General features: G+C 44.2%; 1 protein-coding gene across 1 annotated transcript in view; it reads left to right on the top strand.

Annotated features, from left to right (window-relative positions):
• Positions 1 to 1,059: 1,059 nt before the first annotated feature.
• Positions 1,060 to 24,646, top strand: part of LOC133004553 (membrane-associated guanylate kinase, WW and PDZ domain-containing protein 2) — a 40,294-nt gene continuing 16,707 nt past the window's right edge. The window contains exons 1-7 of the mRNA XM_061074017.1: positions 1,060 to 1,142; positions 10,284 to 10,567; positions 13,414 to 13,530; positions 19,051 to 19,170; positions 20,798 to 20,962; positions 22,997 to 23,195; positions 24,257 to 24,327. Of these exons, the coding sequence (XP_060930000.1) occupies positions 1,060 to 1,142; positions 10,284 to 10,567; positions 13,414 to 13,530; positions 19,051 to 19,170; positions 20,798 to 20,962; positions 22,997 to 23,195; positions 24,257 to 24,327 (1,039 nt within the window). The remainder of the gene's footprint in view (positions 1,143 to 10,283; positions 10,568 to 13,413; positions 13,531 to 19,050; positions 19,171 to 20,797; positions 20,963 to 22,996; positions 23,196 to 24,256; positions 24,328 to 24,646) is intronic.

Below are 24,646 nucleotides of genomic sequence, written 5' to 3' on the forward strand. Positions count from 1 at the left end.
AACACGTTTCCAACCAGTAGGGCCCATTTTCCCAATAAAAGTTTGATCCAAACCAAACTGGAAGCATCATAACTATAATATCTGCCCCTGTGACCTTGTTGGAAGTGGATCTGTGCAAATTAAGTGAGGATGAGACAGTTTGAACGTGATGCTGCCTCCTGGAGGAGAAGTGCTGCTGCAGGTGGAAGGGGCGGATACTTCCAACTCTTTTTATTCCCTCCCCTCCTTCTCCTGTGAACTTCTCAGGTTAAACCTCCTCTCTGCTCCTTAATCATTGTTCCCTGGGCTCCTTAGTGCATTTTTATTTTACATGGAGCAACATTAACCTATATAACGGTACTTTGGGTTTGTGTTGTCCTTCCTCCTCCTGCTGGACAGACCGGAGGCTTTAATCTGATCCGCGGCTCTGCGCCCTGGAAGCTGCAGTTCAGTGACACCTCAGCCCCGGAGCAGAGCACTGACTCCGACGGTTCTCTCTCTTTATTCCCACTGCTATAATGGAACCATCACATCATGCATCTGCCAGTAATTAACCTGGTCCGGCTGCTGGACGAGGACTGGTCGGATCTGACGAGGAGAGAGAAAGAAAGAGAGAGAGAGAGGGAGAGAGAAAGAGAGAGAGAGCATGACGGTAAGACATTTTCTTCATGGTCAGAATCAGGACTTTTGTGTCTTCTTTTGTTCTGCACAAGTTCCTCCCGATCATTCACTTGTGACACGGATCCATCCTCCTCCTCTGTTTGTGTTGCATTGCCCTCAGCAGTGCAGCAGCTGCTACATTCATACGCGCTGTCAGATTTGTGTGTGCGTGTGTCTCTCTCTGTCTGTATGTGTGTGTGTGTGTGCCCTCTCTCTCCTCTCCTCTCTCTCTCTCTCCCTCTCTACAAGATCACCACAGCTCTCAGAGCATCACTGAGAGTCCAAATATCCCGTCAGCCGTGCGCATCCTCCCTGACTTTTCTTTGGGATACCGTCTATTTCAATTCCTTTCCCACATTCACACACAACTCGTGATCATTTAACTACAGGCTTATTTATTTTATCACCTCACTCGGGTCAATGTATATAGACGCGTTCAAACGGATCCTCTTTGAAAGGCTGAACTGCTTGAAGAGAATGTGTGTGTGTCAGCGACAAGGCAGGTCAGTATCCTCTCCAAATATGAGAAACGTGAGATTCTGTTTTGTGTAACCCAAGTATGTGTGTGTGTGTGTGTTGGTGTGTTTGTGTGTAAGAGAGAGAGAGAGAGATAGAGAGAGTGTGTGTGCATGTAAACCAGTCCCAGGGTGTGTGAAGAATTTTGTGATGATGCTGGCAGATCTTGGGGATAAGTGTCATTATGACAGATGAAGTTTACCTTCTTCAACAGCAGGTGTGTGTGTGTGTTTGGTGTGTGCTTGTGTGTGTGAAAAGTTTCCTTACACCCTTTAGTAAATCTGTGATTTTCTTGTTTCCGTCACTTTACCAATCTGCTGCTCTGTAAATTGCCTGGAGAAGTGTAATCTGAAAACCGTGTTCGCTGCACCTGTGCCCATTTAGCCAGAAGAAACCCACTGACTTGCAGAATGTACTCAGTGTATAGTTCACAGCCAGGTGTGTGTGTGTGCATGCATGTGTGCAGGACCGTGCACGTGTGCCCCCCCCCGCGGCTCTGTGTGTGAGTGTGTGCATGTGTGTGTGGTGTTGCTGTTTGTTTATGGGTGTGTCCCTGCTTGTTACAGGCAGCTTGTTTGGAAGTGATGGATGTGCGACCCTGACACAACGCTGTGCATGTCTTTGGGTTTGTGGTGCAGTCAAGGTTACGCTGTTATTATGGGTCGTTCATTTCCTGGACTTGAAGAAGAGATGCGTGGGCTTGGACTGTCCACACATGTCCTCTTGCTGCTCTGCTCCTCACACTTTTATTTTCATTCTGTGTTCGTCCTCCTGCGATTCCAGTTCTCAGTCCAACTTTGAACAGCCAGTAAGTGGAAATGCATGTCGAAGCAACGAACACGACCCGGCTGTCACCGCTAACAAGACAGGAGGAGGAAGTGAGGTGCATTTCTCCTCTGTCGTAGTAACTCACGTCAGCCGGGGATCTGCTGATTGTCTAATTATGTACCTCCTGTGTCCTTCAGCATCATGCATATTCATGCTGCTGTGTTAAGGTGTGGTGAAAACAAAGTGTGCATGTGTGTGTGTGTGGGCCCTGTGATGTGTGTTTACCCTTGACAGGGCAGGGCGACGCAGGAACACTCTCCCATCTGTGCTCCGAACCTTTGCTCCCAGCCCTTGCATTTGGATTCTGCAGTTGTAGCCGGCTCTATTCTTAGTTCTCCACAGTTCACGTTGAGTCTGACTTCAAATTTCAACAACAACAAACGCCATGTCATGCACACGCCGGGACCCTCACGCCCCTGCCTAGTTTTTCTACTCTGAGATTTAATTTGGACGGGATAAGCCGATGTTAAGTGGTTAGACTCGGGGCCTGGGTGGCAAATCAATAGCCAATCAATGACAGTGTGTGCAGAGATATAATTTACACAGTGCCATATTTGAAATGTCAAGAAGGCAATGAATCCATGTATCCTTGAGTCAGATCTGAGGTGGACAACGTGGGATCGATACCAGGTGGTGAGACAGGCAGTAGGAGCAGCGGAGGGTCACCTTCACCCAGCTCTACTGAATCAGCAGTATCTCTCTTACACACACACACACGCACACACACAAACACACACTCGCACACAGACTTGAAGGCCTGCTTAGGTTACTAAACGTTGACCTCACAAAAATGTTCATTATAGTGAATTGAACCTCCCCTCCCCTCTCTTATGAATAATTCATTTTGTTATTATGATTTCCACTGTTCTTTCATTAGGTTACTGCAGCCTCCTCGGTGCTGATTCCACTTTTTTTCCTTTAAGGCTGGCACTGGCTCTACTTTCTGTATCATCCACTTTTAATTTCCCTAATTTCTCCCCCTGCTTTTTCTCATTTCTCTGCCCTGTACCCGCCGCCATTGTTGAGGAGCTGATCTGCTCTGTTTAATTAAACTGCGCTCTCCTCCTGATGGGATCTCATCTCTGATCGCAGTGTGAGGGGGGGGTAATGCATCGTGGCAGATTGAGTCAGAGGACCTGTTGTCACAGTGGTAGTCCGGCACAGGAGCCCAGTGTACACAACACAACACGACCCCTGCCTTGACCTTTCGAGTAGGGGACGTCACTGAGCCAGTGTTATCCTCTCAGGTGTGTGTGTGTGTGTGTGTGTGTGTGTGTGTGTGTGTGTGTGTGTGTGTGTGTGTGTGTGTGTGTGTCACTCACTCCAATGCCCAACACCGATGTAATCTTACATTAAGTCCGTCCGCATGCAGTCACAACATGAGCCTTGAGCTTTTATAGAATCACACAATGGAATAGATTTTGGATTTACCGATGCCGTGCCGAGAATGCGAATGTGCTTTTCATTCCATATATTCTTAGCAGCTTTTCTATGTATTGATTTTTTTGTTATTGAGTTTCTAAGGGAGGGAAATGTTCCCGTGCATGTTTATGCTTCTTTTTTTTTTTTTCAAAACCACGAGCATTTAATCTTTCTTTTTTTTTACAAATCTGCCGCTGTTTTGTGATGATCACTCCCGTGCCCTAGATTTGAAAGTGAGTGAGCATCAGGAAGCTTTGCCCCCCCCCCCCTGTCGCTCTCACGGTTTTGGTGTAACCGTGCGGGGGGGGGGGAGAGGTCAGGGCACAGACATCAGACAAGACGGAGAAGTCGGATCTGGAGAGAAAGCTCTTGTGCCTTTTGCGTCTGTCTGCCACTCCATTGGTCCAGTTGAATTTAAGGTCACAGGTTATTTAAGAAGCCTTACTTGGCTAAACTCCAACTGCACCCATGGGAAGATGCAGCGAGATTAGGAGCAAAGTGCTTCACTGCAGGTTCTAGTGAAGCAATGAGCTCGGTGTTGGAGGTGACGAGTTCAGCCTCAGGGTTTGTTGTCATCACCTTTGTAACTAGAGGAGCAGCTTAGACCAAGTCCAAGGTTCATTATGTAATTTAGATGGGAATTTATTTTTCTTACAGTCAATTTAACATATTTTGCTTTTGGAATTATGGCCGGACAGAAAAGGAAAAATGAAGACGTTATAATTCAAAGATGCCATCTTGATTTAGGTATAATATATGCGCAGTTGATTCAAAGAATGATCATATTCAGAGATAATTAAAATAATAATTCGTTGCAGCTCAGTGTGAGACTTTCCTATTCAATGATGTGTGTTGCTAAAAGTTTCAACAGTGATTATGAAATAACCGTAGCTTAGTAAAAGATACAATATAGTGACACAGCTCACGTTCTATGAGCTGACACATGTGGATCATCTCGCCATCACCTCCAAATAGTCAATTAAGCACTGAAAGTTAACTAATTAATCGATTCATCAATCAGAAGCAAAAATAATGTTTGATAATTAATTAATCATGTCAGTCATAAGCGAAAAACTGCTGCAGATTCCAGTTTGTCACATGTGAAATGTCACAGTTAATTTCACATCATATATTATTTTATATATTTTACAAAAGTAACGTTAATCGATTAATCAGAAAATGATTCAGCTGATTAATTGACTGATTAATAATAATAATTCAGTTCACAGGGATGCAAACTCCGGAGCACGTCATTACATTTGAGGAATTTGAAGCAGAAAGTATTTTCAGCTCTTTAATTCAGCCACTGGTTATTGATGATGCTCTCTTGAAGTTGATCAAATGTGCTGCTTCTGTGCACCCAGCTGTATGATGTGCAGGAACTGAGCATGATGCATAAAAATACCAAATCAACTTTGCATAAATTCATCGAGCATTCTGGCTGAGTTTGAATGGGCTAATTTCATTATTGTCGACCTCATTTAGAGCGGAAACAGATCCACAGAGCGAACGTGGCTCTGCCGATTCAAACCAACAGAAGCTTTTATAACAACTCTGCTGCTCAGTGGCACGATCATTTACAAGCACACAATCAGACCTGAGAGTATCACAGTTAGATTAGATCTCACGGCAAAGGCTGATTGTGTTAAAAGTTTCTGGTCTTTGCAGAAGTTTGACTAACTCCTCTGTAGTCAAAGCCGATTATGTCAGGGAGTGATCCTCCGACTGAGAGACGGCTTTGATGGGGATGAGGTCCGGCATCTCGATAGACATCAGGAACATGGGGAGAATCACGCCGGCTGACACCCACTGCTCTCGCTCACGTTATTGATACGGGAGGACGAGGCGTTAAAAGCTGCCAACACCTTCACAGTCCCAGGCCAACACTTGTTTTGTCGATGAAATCCGTATTAATTGGCTGTTTCGAATGGAAATATGTGCACTGCACTCTTCAGCCCGCTGCGTGAATCTGTCAAGACAAGTTGTTCTTTTCTTTGCTTCTCCCGAGCCACTTACCGCAGAGCAATTCAATTATTCACTCGTCCTAATTGATGTGTTTTGCTTACACCATTTTTTTCCTGAAGGTCTTTCAAGACGCTGTCCAGCCCAATGTCAAGTGCTATTCCCTCTCGTCCTTGATTCGTTGCTTCGAGTTGACTTTGAATTATTGAGCTTGATGGCAAAGCTCATCTGTGTAACTTTAATAAATTAGTGCCCTGGAGATCCAACCTGAAATAACGGCTTAGCTAATTTGTCCGGTAATGAAGATATTTCGCTCATGACTTTAAGCTGCCAGGAGTAAAATGGCCTCAGCTTTTTTTGGACCAATCACTGTGAAGAATTTAATTGCACAGGACCTGACATTTTAGCTTCAGCACTACTGCACCATAAGGTTTTATTACAGAGCAGAAATTGGATGTGAAGTTTGTTGAGATAAGGCTTAAATCTCTGTTTAATTCTCTGTAGTGGAAAAAAGGCATATTTACAACAGGAAACACATTGTGGCGCAGCTGTTCCTACTTTAAACTGAGACATAATAGCCTTGAGCATATGCTTTATGCTTTTTGATTAAACAGATGTAGTGTGCAAATGAAGAAATGACCTCTAAGAATAGCCTCCAAGTCGAGAGAGGATGTGTGTTTTACCAGTGACAGATTGCTGTGGTTTGAAATTACACTGGGGGACCAGGGTTGCAAGCCTTAAAGATCCCGAGCAGGTTGCTGGTGGAGAGGAAGTCAGTGAAACACGATCTGTATCCGTCAGCTCTTTCCTGACCCGAAGGTCAGAAATCTCAATAGAGCATTCTTTTTATAGGGTTAGATATCCTTGAATCCGTATATTGTGTCCTCTTCTCTGTGTGATACAGTCGTTCATCTGGAGTCGTATATATTGTTTCTCGTATTAGTGTCTGCATGGAAATTGCTCAATAACTATCAGATAGATTGTCATGAAATGTCCTAATCCATTAATCCATTGTTGTTAGTGAAATACCCTGAAACAGCTAGTCAATAGTAATTTGGTACAAACATGTAAGAACTAATGTCCATTTAATAACTTTGACTTTTCATACAGCACCCAAAACACTCCCATCAGCCTCAGCTTCTCATTTTTTTTATAATTATATAACAAACCCACAGAACTAGGTCATGGCTGATTGGCTTCACCATTTAGCAAATTGAGAATCAGATAAATATACCATGTGCACAGAAAGGTTCTGCAAACTGCTCGCTGATATATCCCTGATACAGTTGAAAGGAATATTTGTCACCAGACAGTAACCAAACTGTATTAACTTAAAACTATATATTTAGATTCAGAAAATTTGAATCATTATCCGGATCCACACCAAATTTCATGTGTCCATAGATATTATTACACTACACGTGCCTGATTTCTTTCATAAACATCTCTGGATTATTTCTGGAGAAATTCCCCCAAATGTCAAACAAACAACAAATATCTCACAAATGGGAAAAATCCTGGATCCAAATCTAAATTTAATTTGTTCTTTTCTGACCCAAACCACCTCCCTCCAAGTTCCCTGGTAATCCCTCCAGTAGTTTGAGTGTAATCTTACTTAGAAACAAACAAACATACAAACCAACAAATCCACGGAGCGGGTTAGCATTGTGAGCATGTTAGCATGCTGACACTGGTATTAAAGAGCTGCAGAGAGCTGCACACATGGCTAAAGACTCTGTCCTGTTTACAACTGAAACATTGTGAGTTTGTGATAAAGGTCACCATTACACCTTCTCATCAATTCACTGGCACATGTTGTCAGTGTGAAGTAAAGAACGGCAGAACGGAAGCTTAATTGGTCTCAACCCAAATTTACCTTCTTTAGATGTCTTTTTTTGTTTTTTAAATAGACTTGGTTGTCTCATGTGACGAGATAAAGTCACCCACCTTCCTCCCCCGGCCGTAGTGGCAACGCAGCGTCTGTTTTTAATGGACACAGTAGGATGAGTGTGCCGGACCAGTTTGAAACATCAACACCAGCAGCAGAGCGAGAGCGTGTGTCTGCAGCCGGACGCGTCCAGGCTCCAGCGGACTTGACAGGCTCGGGCCTCATTAAACCCCAGTCAGATGCACGAGGTCAAGACAACTGCAACACACTCCATGCGCATAATGTAAACACACAATCTTGCCTGTGTGGGCCCAACATGATAGGATAATACCCTCAGACATATATTGGTTGTTTTATTTTTAGCATTTTAATCAGTGCTGCTGAGAAATCTTAGATAAAGCAGGAAGAGACTAACAGCTTATAGAATTAAGATCTGGGATTGATGCGCATGGGAATATGTTTTGAATGATTGGTTGGAGAAAGTTTATGCATTTGTTTTTTATTCCCGTCTCACGACACACTTAATGCACGTTGCATCACAGCGTTTTCTGTGTGGATGGACAGACGGACGGCTGGCCGGCTTCTGGGAAGCAGGTCGACGATGTGGCTGCAGAAGGTTTCACAGCAGGTTAGAGGGAGAGGGACTGGAGGCTCTGTTCCATGAGGATGAAATGATAAACATAATTTCGTGTTAAAACATTATCCTCAAATGCTCCTCTGGAACAGCAGTGACAGCCATTGGCTTTCTACCAAGCTGCAACACCGACTGAGGTGCAAGTTGTGTGTTTTTGGATTCTCAATGTTGTGGCAACCAACTCGACCATTTCCCAAACTCTGACTCATGTCACCTGCGCTCGAGTCCTGTTCCTCTGCCAACCACAGGCTGTGTGATGGTATCTCTATCGGTGCATCCCCCTCTTTTCTCTCCTCTCCCTTTAATCTGAGCATTGCAGAAAAACACTCTCAATCTATCTGTCTGTCAGTATTGTCACCATATTTCTCTTTTCATCTTTTAATCTGTCCACTCCCTGCTTTCCTCTTCCTCATTTGTCAATTTCTGCACAAAAAACCCCTCCAGAGACCCCCTCTCTTAATCGGGCATGTAGGAGAGAGGACAGAAGAAGAAGAGCATTGTCAGATCTGCCAGTTAGAGGACCAGTCAATTGGAGAGGATTACTTCTATCCTGTCCGTCTCACACAGTCTCATTAGGTCTGCCGGGCCCAAGGATCCCGGGCGTCCCTGCTAGAGCTGGACAGTGAAACCTCTCCCCCCCCGCCTTCAGAGGGTTGACACAGCCACGCTGTCACTTAAGAGGATTGAGACCTGCTGAAGTGATTTGTAATTGCTAATCTCCCGACTACAATGGAGTGTTTTCGTGCCAGAACATTGTTCTGACCAAGTTAGCATTGGGGTTTCAAAGTAAGTGAAGGTCAATGGTTTGACTTTTTGTGATATGTGATTATTTTTTGTTGAAAGCTAATGAGAAGACAAAACCACTGTTATGTCTGCCCTCAAGAAATATAGCCATCTCTTCTCACGTGATGTATTTTCAGCAAATCACGGCGTCTGGCGAGCTCCACTTCTAATGTTTTCATGTTTCAAAATAAGAGCCTTGTGCCTTGTATAGCGCAGACATATGAAAGTGGTATCTATTGTGCTCTACAAGAAAACAATTATTATCCCAAAACCTTCTTAATATATCAATCAATCAATCACATTTTATTTGTATAGTCCATATTCACAAATTACAATTTGTCTCATAGGGTTTAACAAGGTGTGACATCCTCTGTTCTTAACCCTCAACAAGAGAAAGGAAAAAATACCAAAGAAAACCCTATTAACAGAGGAAGTTTAGACTGAAAACAGGGTAAACTACTCGCCCCCACCCATCTGCAGGGCCAGGCTAGCTATTCCCTCCTGTTTCAACTGTTTATGCTAAGCTAAGCTAATCATTTCCCTGAGAGTGGAGTCAATCTACTCATCTTACGCTCCACAAGAAAACAAATATGCGTGGTTCCCCCAAAACTCGTAAACAAGTTCTCCAGTAATGAGATTTCTCCATCATATTGTTTGCACTTTGTGTTTGTCAGCGAGATTCTGTTTGCTCTGTCCTCTGTCTCTCCGTGGTCCCGTGTGTGAAGGTGATAGCGCTGCTGTGATACTGTCACAGCAACATTGACCGCTCTCTCCAGACCTCGCAGCTGTCACATCACGGACGTCTCAAGCGTGTCAGCCACATCCTCATCCCACTCACACAGCTGCTCACCAGGAAGCACGCCGCAGTATCAAACTTTATTTTCAGAACAGCTTTGCCTCAAGGCTTCTCACCTTTTTGTTTACGAAAAGGTGAGAAGCCTACTGTGTCTCACAGACAATAGGGGAATCTGTCTGGAGGTGTGCGATGTGCTGACAAACACGGCAATTACTCACTGTCTAGAACAATCTCTGAAAATCTATATTCCTGTGAAAGCATCATGCATCTCTGTAGACACAGAAATGAGTCTGGTGTTCAGCTGGAGCCACAGGTTTGTTGGTCTGCCTGTCAGAATGTGTGTGCCTTCATTGACCCGCACCTTAACGAACGCAAACTAGATTTTCCCACGTGACCGAAGATGTGGTGGCATGTGCACTCTCTCCTCATTGTGTGTTTACATGTAAACATGACGTCAGCCTGCAGCAAGCGAAATGTGCATGAGTGGAATTCTCAGTCATGTTCTGTGCTGTAGTATGTTTGCATAAAACAAAGGCTCGGCGCAGTGTTGAGCTATTCCTGACGTTCAAACGTCCGTGGTGTGAGAGAAAATGTCCCAACCTACGAAGCTGGAATTATTCATGACTTGTAAGCATTCTGGTGTGAAACCCTGCACCTCCCCAGACCTCAGACGTCGACAGCTGGCAAAGGTTAGATAACAAAAACGACCTTCTAGCTGAAGTCACAGGATCTTTCCCTAGCTGCCACTTTTTTTTGTATTTTACCGGCTCACCTTCTGCTCACCGTCCAATCTGGTTTTCTTTTTTCCTCTGCAGCTCATTTGCCATGTCTAAGACAGCGGTGAAGAAGCTGCACTGGCGCTCCAGAGTGCAGGACAGCTTCGTCCCCTTGCTGGGCTCGTCGGGGGAGCTCGGGGTCGGCGGAGGAGCCGACTACGGAGAGTTTCCCTTTGTCACGTCAGCTCCGGGGGGCGGACTCACAGTGGGGGACATCATCCTAGAGATTGGGGGAACACCTGTGCTGGGCATGACATTAGGAGATGTCCGTGGTTGTCTCAACTCCTGCCCCCATCCCATCCGCATCAAAACTGTGGCACCAGGTAGGACAACACAACAGCACAACAACTCACCTCTCTATGGATCAGCAGCTCATTGTTTTAGTAGATGTGAAAATAATCATCACGCAGTCAAGACCCTGGTAGATAACTTGTCATCCGCAGAATTGTAAGATAGAGTATGAACAGTATTACAGAGGGTAAGCACAATAAGTACACCAACCTTTCCAATAAACAAATGTTGTTGCTTATAATTATTACTAGTAGTGACATCTGTAGAGGCATGAGTATTACCAGTAGCTATATCCATAGATATATATAAAGACTAGATTTTCTCGTTCGATGGTGCCGGACGTCAACACATGGCGGCCATCTTGCCAGGGGTTGCTCGCTCACCCATAACATTGTGTTGGTAGTGGTAAATAACCATAACTTGCTCAATTTTCAACCGATTTTGAAGCTGTCTGGTTTTTTATTAACGTCAGAGATGTAGTTATGACACTGCTTAAATTATTAAATTTTTTAGAGAATAACATAATTATTCATTAGTATGCAGTGTCATATCTACATCTCTGACGTTTATAACAAACCAGACCGTTTCAAAATCGGTTGAAAATTGAGCAAGTTATGGTTATTTACCACTACCAACACAATGTTGAGCGGGTTGGCCTCTGGCAAGATGGCCGCCATGTGGTGACGTTCGTCTCCGTTGGGCGGCAACGCAGATGAGACATCTAGTCTTTATATATAAATCTATGGCTATATCTGCATTCTTTATCAAAATGGCACAGCCTAGCCATTGAGAGACAACCCATTGCGTGAGTATCTTTTACTTTTAATACTTAAAGTAAATTTAAAAGTAAGTACTTTTTACTTTTACTTAAGTAGGATTGTTGATGTAGTACTTTTACTTAAGTATATATTTTCCTGGGTACTTGTACTTTTACTTAAGTACTAAGCTTCAGTACTTCCTCCACCACTGGTCAAGACCCTGTCTTAAACGTAGGCGTGCCTTTCTTATGCTAATAGACTTATGAATAACGAATCATCCGTGATAATGTATCTAATCTTTCATTCCCTCCGTGACCCTGCAGACAGTTTAACGTGTTGCTGTTTATGTTGCACGCCGCTGCACTCGCCTCATCAGGCTACACCCAAACAATCTGTTACGCCGGCGCTCAAGCTGTCATCCATGGTAATCTAGCTCGGTAACCCTTCTCTGGCTCGCACAAGCCAAATCTGCAGCCTGTAGCATTCCGATGCTGATTTGCACCCGTCAATTAGTCTGAGTGTGTCAAAGCCATCGGTCAATAAGTGGGCGGGTGGGGGTCAAAATTGCTGATGACACACGACAAGAGTGTGGCGATGCAGTTGTCTGTCACCCGTGAGGGGCCTTGGTGTTTGGAACAGGGGGCTGGGGGAAGCGGTTGTGTTTGTTGGTTCTGAACGGAGCCGTATGTCACCGGAGTGTCACCGGTCTGCGGCGCCCGATGGCCTTGCCTGCCAGATTGATAGCTGATTTGGCCACAGGGGTGTAAATGGGGACCTTTGCTCCTGGTTCCTCTTCTGCTGGTTTAGATCCATTATCATTTCTGAAGTCTGCCCGGCCCTCCCAGCGCAGGTTGACCGCGTGGAGGGCAGACAGTGATGGATGAGGTGATCCGCAGAGCTGCTGTACCACACCTCCTCTTACATCCACTGATACCACACCTCACTGTGCTCCTGCACTCGAACACTGGACACTGGGCTGCAGGTTCCCCAGAGGCGGGACGCAGGTTAACGGGTTTAGCTCTAACGCTGGTGCTCTGTGGACAAAACCAAAGAGTAGTGATGTGATATCATATCCATCACACGTACACACATTTGTATTTTCCCATTCAGTGGTTTCTGACTGAATTCCACGAGTACATCTTCTCCGTGTCGCTGGTAACCTTGACACTGTGCGGAGCCTCGTAAGCGATACGTGTGCACGAGGTATCGTCGAGCTCATCCGGTTTCAGACAGCGGATGCTCAGGTCTGAATTTTTCTCTCTTCAATAGACTGGAAAAAAATAGCAGCTGTTTCATAACAAGATGAACAAAAGCCCATTACGTCTCCCAAATGGCAGCTGGCGAGATTCATTTCCCTTTACAAGCAGCCGCCATATGTGGCCGGTCATACGTAAGTCCAGTGGACTGTCGCCACTAATAAAGTTATGTCGCTGGGATGACACGGCACAGGTTCTTGTGGCCAGAACCGCTGTAACAGACGGTAGGGGGTAGGGGCGGGGGGGCAGCAGGGGCGCAGACTCCTGGGCGGCAGCCTGGAGGGGGGAGGGGGAGGGGGGGGGGGGGGGAGCACCGGCAGAGTGGTCGTCTGTCAGACTGACAAGCTGGAGATGCATCGAGCCCATCCATAACAGCAAGTGGCCTGTCATCGGAGGCCGTAAAGCACTTGAAATGATATTAAGAGATCAGAGAGAGGAAGCGGAGCCGCGGTGATCAGCTCTGCCCCCCCCCCCCCCCGGTGACCGCCTCCCACCTGTTTTTTTTTGTGTCTGGAGCAATCAACCCTCCGCAGGTCGTTATATATGCATGAGATGGCAGCGTAAACACATTTAAATCCAGGGATCTACAGTGCGTTCCGTGGTATGGAGAGATCCGAAGGTGTGCATGTGAAAAGTCTGAGGTTGTAAAGCGACCGTGGTAAATGGAGCTTGGCGGGAGAGCACACTTTATTACTTTGAATAAATTCCAGTCTCTGTTTGACAGGCTGCAAACGGATCTAAGAGTGAACATCATCATCAGTCTGTTTATGCGTCCAGAGCTGATGCCTTTATGTGTGTGTGTGTGTGTGTGTGTGTCTGCCTCCTCCTCTCCATGCCATACCTGTTTCTTTGCCCTTCCCTCAGGCTCCACATTGTGCAAGGATCTCAGGTTGTATCTGAGTAAGTGCTTCACACCCGGATCAGTGGACAGCCAGCTTCAGCAGGTCATCCGAGAGAACCTCTACCTCCGCGCCGTACCTTGTGAGTCCTCTCTTTAATTTGAGCTTCACCTCTTGCCTTTTAGTTTCACTGTATCTGACCTTGACTTTGTGTATCTTTGTCTGATCTTCTCCTGGTTCACAATCTTCCAGTCTCCTGTACACAACTCCTGTGCATGTTACTGACCTCATTAATTCTATGATAACACATTGCACAGTTGCTGCTATGTGAATATCCGGGTGTTAATTGGACTTTAAGCGTGCAGAACTGTTTTCCACACGTTCTTATATCAATGTATGCAAGCAGCTCCAGGCTTTTACTTTGTTTGTGTGTTGGTGAGACATCAGTACATCTAAGAGTTGCTCCGGTTGACAGGTTCTTTTTTTATCTGCACAGTTTTCATATGAACCCCTGAGAAAGAGGCCTGAAGTCAATGCAGGCATTGATGTGCTTGTATAAACGCAGGCAGGATGGCAGCCAAAGGCGGCTAGTTGTAGTGCATCTGTTGCTCTCTTAATCCTCTATGAGATGACGTCACTGGGTCGAGGATATGGAGAGTAGGGCGTTCTGTGTAGGACGACTGTGTGTCTAGCAGTGTAACGTCCATGTCTGCTTTGTGTCTGTGGGGTTTTCTTGGTATTCAGGTGGTTACACGGAGGAGATGAACCCCCTAGTGTGTCTGCAAGTCTTAACCTTGCTGTGACTGTGTGGAGTTTGTTGCTAATCTCTCTTTTAGTCCAGGAAGTAGGTCATGTGGGACAGGCTGCCACCACGCCACGCAGCGCACACACTCGCTGACAGAACACGGCACAGGTCAAACCTCCCAGGACGGCCAGAGGAAGATAAAACTGTCTGCGTCCATATTCACATTATGGCCGGTGTAATTGCACGTACTCGCACTAAGCTTTCTCATTACTTAGCCGTGCATGCGCGCGCATCCTGTTACATGTCCGAGCAGCTGCTCACAGAGTGAATTGCCCAAATAAACTGTGCTTTTAGCCGTTGTCTAATCAGAGTCGGGTGGATGATATCATACAGACGCTCCGATGAAGCAGCTATTTGAGGTTTGGTCGGAGAAGAGATTGTTTTAAAGACACAGCATGAACGTTATATCGATAAACAAAACATTAGATTACAAAATTAAGTCCAGCCTTCCCTTGAGGTCGCTGTTTCACCTTTGCCAACTTCCCACCTCCGAGTGCTCTTTGTAGTAAGAGTGACAACAAGACAGGCTCAGCCCCCCCCCCCCCTGTGTGTAATCCCCTGATCTGCAGGAGATCCCACAGTAAGATGCCGTTGTTCTCGTGCTGACAGCAGCACACGGATGCTGCCCCGATCCCGACACGGCTCGGGAAACCATCTCATCTAATTTCAGAAGCACTTGTAGATATTAAAGATGCCGAAATATCGTCCCTTTGTTGTTTTCCCAGCGGAGGCAGGAACTTGAACTGAGGTGTTCCTCATGAGCGGCTCATCGTGGCCTCCTTCAGGACCATGCATGTTCCTCCGGGTTCAGGAGACTCTTTCTCGTATGTTTGTTTGTTCAAATTAAAAACTCGGAATCACATAATGTAGATTTATTAGCCCCAGAATCCCATGAAGCGTTTAGCTCACGTTTTAAGAACCTTTCCACGGCAACGAGGCAAAAATAGTGTGACAAGGCTTTTTTTGATTTACATTTTTTTCATCTAGATGCTATTTCTTCCTCTGAAACTGTGGCTTAGCACCGCTGCGCTATTTAGAGAGTATCTCAATCCCTAAATCCTTTTGATGAGACAATGTTCTCTGATGTTGGAGCTGGCACCGACGCAAGAAATATCATTACAAAGGCTCAGTCAGGAGGCCAGTGCATCAAAATGGAAATGAATGACAGAATTAAGTAAATGCAGACCAGCGTATCAATAATATAGAAGGAGGGGGAATTAAATTAAAAGCAAATGTCTGTCTGTGCCAAAGTGGAGGAGGGGCAGTCTCATGGCTCTGTATACACTCAGGATGTTTACTGTGTAGTGAAGAGCAGGTAGAAATGTTTTTGTTTATTTAGTAGGATCCCCATTAGCTCTACCCTAAGACAGAGCTACTTTTAGTGGGGTCCACATTTAAGACATACATACAGATATCAAACATTTAAAACATACGTTAAATTACAAATATCAAAAGTTAAAATACATTAAAATAATGATCATACAATTTTATATTACAGATATCAAAAATTAACTTAGTGGTTATGCAGTTTTACCTCTGTGATTAATATAAAACACTGACATATCCAATTCCATAGAAGCTAAAAACTGCAAACAATGTAATAGAACACTACACATTTATGTACAGTACAACACCATCTAGTGTCACAAGTATGCTGTACCCAAGTGTTTCATTATTTGCTTTTTGAACATACATTTACGTGTCACGTTTATAATTTCTGTTGGTAGTAGGTTCCATGACTTCATGGCTCTGTATCCCACAGTGCGTTTAAGAAAATTGGTATTAGCTCTGGGGAGTGAAAACCTTCCTTCTATTGCTCGTCTAGTGCCATAGTTATGTGAGGCTACATTTTTATTTAGTTGCCTATACTGATCTGCTGGTGTTTTAGACTGCAAGAGGCGCCATGTTGATAAAAGAAGTGCAGCAGCCATCCTGTCTTCAACTTTTAGCCAGTGGAGACTGGCATGCATGCTCTGTATGTTGGTTCTGTGAGGACACTGTAGTGCAAAGCGTGCAGCCTTGTTCTGAAGTGTGTGGACTCCATCGATACTGCTTTTCTTTATCATGCTTATAGAAATTAACCTCTTTCCTCGAGTCAGTGGTGCCATTCTGCTCTGTGTGCAGGGTCTGCAGACATCACATTACCCCCCTGAACTCTCCCAATCCACATTTGTATAATTGCAGCAGCCGCTCGTACACGTGCCCTTGGATAAGTCAATGTCATGGTTTCAAAGCTCCGTCTCCGTCTGCCCCCCCCCCACACAAAAGACTTTTTCTAATTGTCTTCGGAATGAACCAGAGATAAGAAACATCATCATTTAGTCGTTCTAATGGCGGATCGTCTTTGGCCTTTTCAACCGTACGACTCCTTGTCAGTTATTTGTGTTCAGCGATCTTTGACAGACAGCTCCTCTCTGAGTGTTGATACAGAGGTCTGTGTAATTACCTCTTCAATCCGTAGCCCACCCCAGTCCCATGGGGCGGGGGGGATCAGTGTGCGGCGCCTACAGGGACGGGCGGGTGGAAGAAGAAGAAGATGTCAATAATCCATCCTGTCCCCACCCGCTGACATGTCATATATATCTCGGAGGAGCGAGCATAGAAAATGAATCCCTGCCTGGCGACTGTATCAGCTGGAGAGACGCTGTGTGTCCTGAGGGGAGGAGACGAGTCACACACACACACACACTCAGATGTCGTCTGGAGATTTGATATCAGATCTTTAATTAGAGCTCTATATATTCCTTTATCTGGATGCCAACACAGTCTTGGCGGTTGTGAACAGTTAACTTTTGGAATTTCTTTGGATGCCAGGGATGCAAACGTTACATTGACTAGGGAGAAAGGCTGATACGGGATCAGAAGCTGATTGATAGGTTGATTGATCAATTAGTCCAAGAACAGGAAATTAGTCAGCAACTATTTAGATTATTGATTTTCTCCTGTTTTTGGTCACTTTTAAGGAAAAATCTCCAAAGGTGTTTTTATAATTCTGAATCTTTATTGGTTTTCTTCTTTGATGGTAAACTGAGTATCCTTGTGTTTTTGATTGTTGTTCATTCAATTAGATTTAACTTACCATTTCATGGAATCTCAGAGACACAATTCATTCATCAAAAGAATCCACAGTTTAATCAATAGTGAAGCCGGTGTTGCAGCAGCTGATCAGCAGCTGATTGATAGGTTGATCGATCAATTAGTCCAAGAACAGGAAATTAGTCAGCAACTATTTAGATTATTAATTTTGTCATTTTTTTGTGTCACTTTTAAGGAAAAATCTCCAAACTTCTGTATTTTTATAATTCTGAATCTTTGTTGGTTTTCTCCTTTGATGCTAAACTGAATATCCTTGTGTTTTTGATTGTTGTTCATCCAATCAGATTTAATTTACTATTTCATGGATCTCAGAGACACAATTCATTCATCAAAAGAATCCACAGTTTAATCAATAGTGAAGCCAGTGTTGCTTCTGTAAATGCATTTGTCACCGAAAGCCACGAATGCAGCTTTTTTTTGCTGTTGTGATGCTCAGTAGTCAGAGCGTGTGGACACATTCTAACAAAAAAAGGATTTAGCTCAACAAAAATAGCTTTACTACTGCTGGCACGCCATGGCCGGGACACGTACTGTAAAGTAAACACACTGCTGCAGAGGGAAGAGGTCAAGCGAATGGAGATGCCTGATGCTCTTTAATGTTTGTGTGTGTCCAGTCCTTTTGTGTCTGTGTGTCTACATGTGTGTGTGTGTGTGTGTGCGTGTGTGCTCTGTGCGGTCCTGCATGTGTCATTGTGGCTGGGAGAGCAGCTCCCAGGACAGCAGTGCATTAATCATGGGTTTTATAGGGTAGCTGGGTGTGACTCCTTCCTGTCGCCCCACACTGACATCACATGTGCTCCTCCAGGAGAAGGACGGAGATTCGTCCTAACTTTGGGATTTGCTATGATCTCTTCTTTCTTTTTTTTTGTCTCGTCTGTTTGGGAAAGGAATTACTCGACTCAAGGTCAGAACAGGCGCCTTGTAGTTCAGTTTGCAAATGACTTTCATTTCTTTTTCCACCGGATTTTCACAAGCCAAATGTGATATGTTTCACACTACAGGCCTGGACATGCCTGTAATGATCCCATCTGTGAATCCTGGGTGAAAAGACAGCAAACACTGGGACTTAGCTTGGTCCTGTGATAATGTAGGATGCTGTGATTGGGACTCACTGCTCTCTCTCTCTCTCTCCCTCTCTCTTTCTCTCTCCCAGGCCAAGGTCAATGTGAATCAATTACGATGACAGACCATTGATCATCGGAGCGATTCATCTTTGCACTGGGCGATAGAAAGATTTAAAGACTTTCACAGTGCCTCATAAATGTTTAATTCTGTTCTTAGTGATCATTTTCATAAGGTAGAGGCCTTGGTGAAGTCCTGCTGTCATTACTGTGCACTTCAGACCAAAGAGCACATGTTGGTTTGCGGCTGGACGCTGTGTTGACCTGGGAACGATGTTACATCCAGAGCAAGATGATGTAATGAAAGTGGTCACTTGATATTTGTTATCATCAATTTAAGCTCAACCTCTATTAGTTTTTTCTTCGTGAGATTATTCACGATGATAAATACAACCGCCTCAGAGCCGTTAGTGTTGCATCTTACTCGACTGTCTCCCTATCATTTGTCAAACTAATGCCTGGACTATTTATAGATGCTGAGTCGCTGTTTTGTTTAACCACAGTGACTCAGATTGAAAACTCCCGATGTGAGGAACAGGCTTTGATTAATTAACATGTCATCCATAAAGGAGCAGGCAGTCTTTCTACCCACGTGGCTCTGATGTATAACATCATACCTCCTGTTGTCTCCGTCTCTCAGGTACAACCAGGCGTCCCAGAGACGGAGAAATCTCAGGGATCGACTACAACTTTGTCTCCATCGAGGAGTTCTTCTCCCTGGAGGAGTCAGGAGCGCTGCTGGAGAGCGGGAAGTTTAAAGGTGAACACCTGGAGACCTCTTAAAAGATAGTTAAAGTATATTGTGATCCATCATGCAGTGTAGATTGGGTTTTGGGACTGCTGTCTTTAATCATAATACTTATTATTATTAAAGTGAATACTGGAAAGATGTATAAACATTCAACAATGTAAATTATTGACTAAACTCAGAGGATCAAAGCTAAAAATCGCAATAATGTTCAATCTAGCTGCACCCATTTTCACACACTCAGATATCAGCTCTCTTAATATGTTTTGTTTCATCAAGACCCATGAATAATTCAATTATTCATAATTAAAATGTTGAAAATGCCAAACGTAGAATGAAAGCAATTGAAATCCAACACCTGATCCAGATCTGCACCAAACTTTTCTTTAATGAGTTCTTCCTTGACCCATAATGCATCATTCTACCAACTGTCATGGTAATCTGTGCTTTAATTTAATGTTTTAATTTAATCCTGCTAACAAACAAACAAGCAAACCAACCATCAAGCAGCCAAATGGACAGGAATAAATACATAACCTCCCTGGATGTGGTAAAAATAAGATATCATCACCTTTGCAAGTTGTTATCATATAACTGATATTGCCAGGTAAATATTTATGCTGTATATCTAAAAAAAAAAATAGTCTGACATTTGAGGAGAGCTGTAAAGGAGATATCTCATATCTCTCTCTCATATCCAGCAGTAAATTTGATGCGACAGCCGTCGGGCAGTTGGCTCCGCATATCATAAAGACTGGAAACAGCTTATTTTTTTTACCTTTTGGGCCGAGCCAGACGAGCTGTTTCCTCTTTTATTCTTGTCTCAATGCTAAGCTAAGCTAACACTGTGCTAGCTGTAGTGTCATGTACAATTCATATTCTCATGTAGTTTAAGTAGGAACTAAAATGAGAAATCATGTTTCCCTAAATGTCAAACAGCCCCTTCGAAGAACCCTCCCTTCTTATTCACATGCTCATTGTGTTCGCTGCCAATTAAAGATTTAAACGTTTTTGTGTTGTGATAAATGAGGTTTACATTATTAATAACAAGAGCACAGTCGGTAAAGTCTGGTGTGCGGTCTGGCATATTAATGCCTTCAGGTGTTTCTTACCTCGCATCCAGCAGGCTCCTCCCCCTCCAGCACGGGTCAGAGTCCTGCCGCTGATTAAAAAGCCTCCATACATTAGCATCCATAATTTATAAGAGTTTAATGGGAGCAATAAATGTCATCGTCCCTGGCCTCACGCGTGACATTGACAGACACATCAGCACATCGAAGCAGTGGCTGGTGACCTCGTTGCCGAGTTCACTAATCTAATGTTTCCACCTCAAACCCGTTCGGATCTCCATGAGCCAGACGGAGGGGTGGAGGTAATTTCATTTCGTGGTCTGAACATAGAACATACGCAGTGGTTGATCTCAGGGGAAACATAATGCACATACAGACATGTAGTATGTGCTGTTTAAAGACGTAGCTGTGCTCTGCTACTGAATATTTTAATGCACAATCCTTTGTTCAGCTCAGGACCACAGGGCATTTTCACTCACATTACATTTTGACCAAATAAACACTTCAGTGTATTTCATTTTCCATTTTAACACGTTCCAAATGGGTTTTCTCCCGTTCTTTTGTCTCAGGGAATTATTACGGGACGCCTCGGCCCGTCCACATCAGCTCGGACAGCCCCCCCATCACCTACCAGGAACACCGCAACCTGCTCAGGAAGTTCCGCACACGCAGCAAATCGCTCAGCAACCTGGAGAAGGCGGTGGAGGGGGGGGAAAACAGCGAGGACGACTCGGGCCTGTCGGGCAAGTGTCTCTAACGCCAAGTTTGTATGAGAGGGCGAAGGAAATGTATGTAAATCTAAAGCCTGACCTAGCAGTAGTTGCTTTTAATGGTGGAAATACAATAGATATAAATTATAGGAGGATTTCTACATATATCGTGGGGTCTTTTTTATAGATTAAGATAAAAAATGAAATGTATATAGTATATAAACCTGTCTGATAAAGCCGGTACAGTCGCCAGCAGCTAAATGCAGCTATAGCCCTGCTCTCTGATACCCAAATTAATCAATCATTAGCCCGATTAGTATGCTCTGAACTCTCAGCGGGACTGTGGCCTCATCGATTTCTGAATCACCTCCAAAGAAAGGTCAGGCAGCCCGAGGTGGAGCGGGTGGAGCCGGTGAGGAGGTGGAGGCGGGGGGGCAGAGGAAATCCTGTGTTAAAGATGTAGAAAGTGTTTGTGAATTAAATCAGTAACCTGGTCTCGTAGTGGAAGAGTCATCACTGGGTTGTGAGAGGAACTTTTTCTCCATGATAATGAGAGAAAATACAAATAATTAGAATTTTAGATGTGACGGATGAGTCATTGTGCCGGATATGGTTATTTATGTAAAAGAGATGGTTTAAAAGTCGTTTTATTCACTAGTGGTGGAAGAGGTATTCATCACTTTATTCAAGAAGAAGAAAAATCCATAAAAAAAAGTGCAGGCCTTTAGTTAGAATTGTGTTTTTGCTGATAATTCACAAATACCAGCAGCCAAATGCACCTCATGCCAAAAGTAAGGTGCTTCACTAAAATATATATTAGGTTTTTAATATTGATGAATGAACAGTACTTTGCTGTGGAGGGTGTTTTGCCTGATTTATATAGTGGGTCTCCACTTCACATCAAGAGTCAGTTTGAAAAGAGTAAAGCGTAAAAAATAAAAAAAATGTATTTAGAGAACTTTTCTCTTATATTTAAATTAATATATTAACATTAAACGTGTCAATAAATAGATATTTATAGATTTTACCTGTTTTTATTTAAATCAAACCATCTCAGAATGTTAAAGGTAAAGTTTGTGACAAGATTATTTACGTAATTGAACACAAAGACATGAATGGTTAATAATGTAGTTATTTTATTAAGATAGGATATTATATTAAAGTAATGATATTCTAATTTAGAATCTGCAAAAGCGACAACTTTTGTCTTTGAAATGTGTGAATAGATAAATAATGTATCATGAAGTGGAAATACTCAAGTTACAAGAACCGCACAATTTACTTAAGTGCTGTCCTCGAATAAATCTTCTTGGTTACTTTTGTGTTATGACACTTATGAATTACTATGTTGATAAAGTGATGGTGACAAAACACTGGAGCAGAATAGTTGCACAGTGTGTTTGAGATCAGATGACCGGGGTACGAGAGAGAGGCCGGGACACAGAGCTGAGGTGACGGAGGCAGAGAAGGTGGAGGTAGAGAAGGTGGAGGCACGGAGCCAGAGTGGTGCAGGAGATCAGAGAGAGGAGGAGGTTGAGTGGGAGGTGAGGAATGCAGCCGGGCAGAGATCCAGACAGTTAGGGACGTGCTCCAAACAGGCAGGTAGGGCAGCAGGCAGCCGGGATGGAGTGGGGGGGAGCCATCCAACACCCTGACCTCTGCTGAGTCATTTTCCAAGGTGCTGCTGTGTGTGTGTGGGCGTCACTTGTCGTGTGCAGCGGGACTCGGGACGCCCGGCGCTGTGTCGGATCTCAGATCCATAGAGCTCACGGCTGAAGGACAGCTACAAGGACGGCCGGGCAGGAAATATGCTTATTTCTCACACTCTGCTTGTTCGGCATGCACGGTCACACACTGAGGCGCCTCGCAGGGAGGACAGAGCCGGCTGAGATGCTGACCTCAGGTCTTTTCTCTGACAACCCACAATGGAATCTCCAGCATCGGGTCACGACACATTGCAGAAGAAAACTTTTCTCGCCCCCTGATATGTTCGATAATATACCACGGTTTTTATTTATTTTATTTCTCTAACGTTTCTTCTCCTCACTATCATCACAGGGGGCTCTGCAGGTCTGAGCAGCAGCTTCCGACCCAGCCACCGCTCCCCCGGTCGACCCCGGGCCTCCAGCAGCGGGGGGGAGGGAAGTCCCATCGTGAACGGGATCATCCTCAGCAGGAGCGGAGCCAGGGTCCGAGCTGTGATGCCTGATCACTGGGAGCAGGCCTTCAGTGATCCAGGAGACTCTCATTACATAGAGTGAGTTTCCACCTGGTCCTCACAACACAGGGAAAGGACCAACGTATCTGGAAATGTGCTTTTTTGCATTCATGCAGGGAACTAGGTGCGAAGAGTCTGTTTTCTAAATATGAACCAAAGGAGAGAGTTAGCCAATAGACACAAAAACTAGTTTAATTTTTCTATATTATCTACAAACTAAAAGTTGTGGTTTTGCTGTCACTACTACAATGTGTTACCCCTTAATATTAACTCTAATCTTAAACACAGAATTTCAGGAAACAGTATTTTGAAGGGGAGGGAAAAACCCAATATCAATTTATCCCCCAGCTCCTAAAATCAAATCCTTATTGCAAAGAAATATAATAGAATCTTGATATTTTACGCTTTAACCATATTAGAATTTGAATCAAGAAAATAAACATTTTCTACCTTTGTAAACATCTCTGTTGACATTGTATTGATCAATGTAAAGAAATAATTATAATAAACCACAATATGTTATCCACCGTTTCAAACAGCAGAAAAGTTTTCATATTGACAACATAAACCTAGATATGATTCGTCTGTGAGAGGCTCACATCGGCCAGTTTTCATTGAGGCTCCAGTTAAGAGGAATCGGCCTTTAACTCAGGAACCTCCTCTAAACTTTAGCTTGTCCTTTTTGTACTTTTTACATGAATTAAAAAACAAGCTACTGTATATTCTGTTACTTATTGAGCTTCACATGTGCAGGAAGGCAGATTTCTAGTGTCTCCCTGTTTAAGGTCTTACCTGATCAGTTCCTGCCCCCCCCCCTACATATTTAATGGATAGCCGAGATAACAGTATCGACCTTCTGGTCTAACGCTCAGGGAAGAAAATGCTATTAAGCCTGTTACCTAAAACGTCAAACTAATTATTCAAACGTGCTCTGAATCCAGAAGCGCTGCGGTGCAAAGTTGTCCCGACGGTCTCCGGTGTGTCGGCTCCTCTCTGTTCTGCCTGTGATGCATTCCACCACCGCTGCTGCTGCCATGTTATATTCAATACTGAAGAGGCTGTCTTTTCTTTTCCCCTTCTCTCCCCTTTGTCTCGACAAGTCGCAACCCGAAGACGAGCAGCTGGCAGAGTCCTCGAGCCTCCAGCAGGGAGACGGTCTACAAGAACGAATGTGAGCGCCGTTTTGTTTCTTTCTTTCTCTCTCGGTTTCGGTATGCAATTATTCCAAACGCTGGTGACACATTTAACTGTTGGACCGCCTCAGTGCAGCTACGTGTTTGTGAGGAAGGGAAGTAACGAGACAAATGAGACGGAATGAGCTTTTAGCTGAACAGAAACGTGTAAGTGATTAGGGCCTGAAGCTCGGCGCCGCTGGCCCGGAGCCAGACCGTGGACGCCACGTGACCGGCAACTTGATTTCATAATTTGGTCACATGACTCCCACTGGTAGGAGAACAAGGGCAACGTCTAGGTTTTTGTGGATGTCTGTC

Source organism: Limanda limanda, chromosome 7, assembly GCF_963576545.1.
Source record: "Limanda limanda chromosome 7, fLimLim1.1, whole genome shotgun sequence".
Classification (NCBI taxonomy): domain Eukaryota; kingdom Metazoa; phylum Chordata; class Actinopteri; order Pleuronectiformes; family Pleuronectidae; genus Limanda; species Limanda limanda.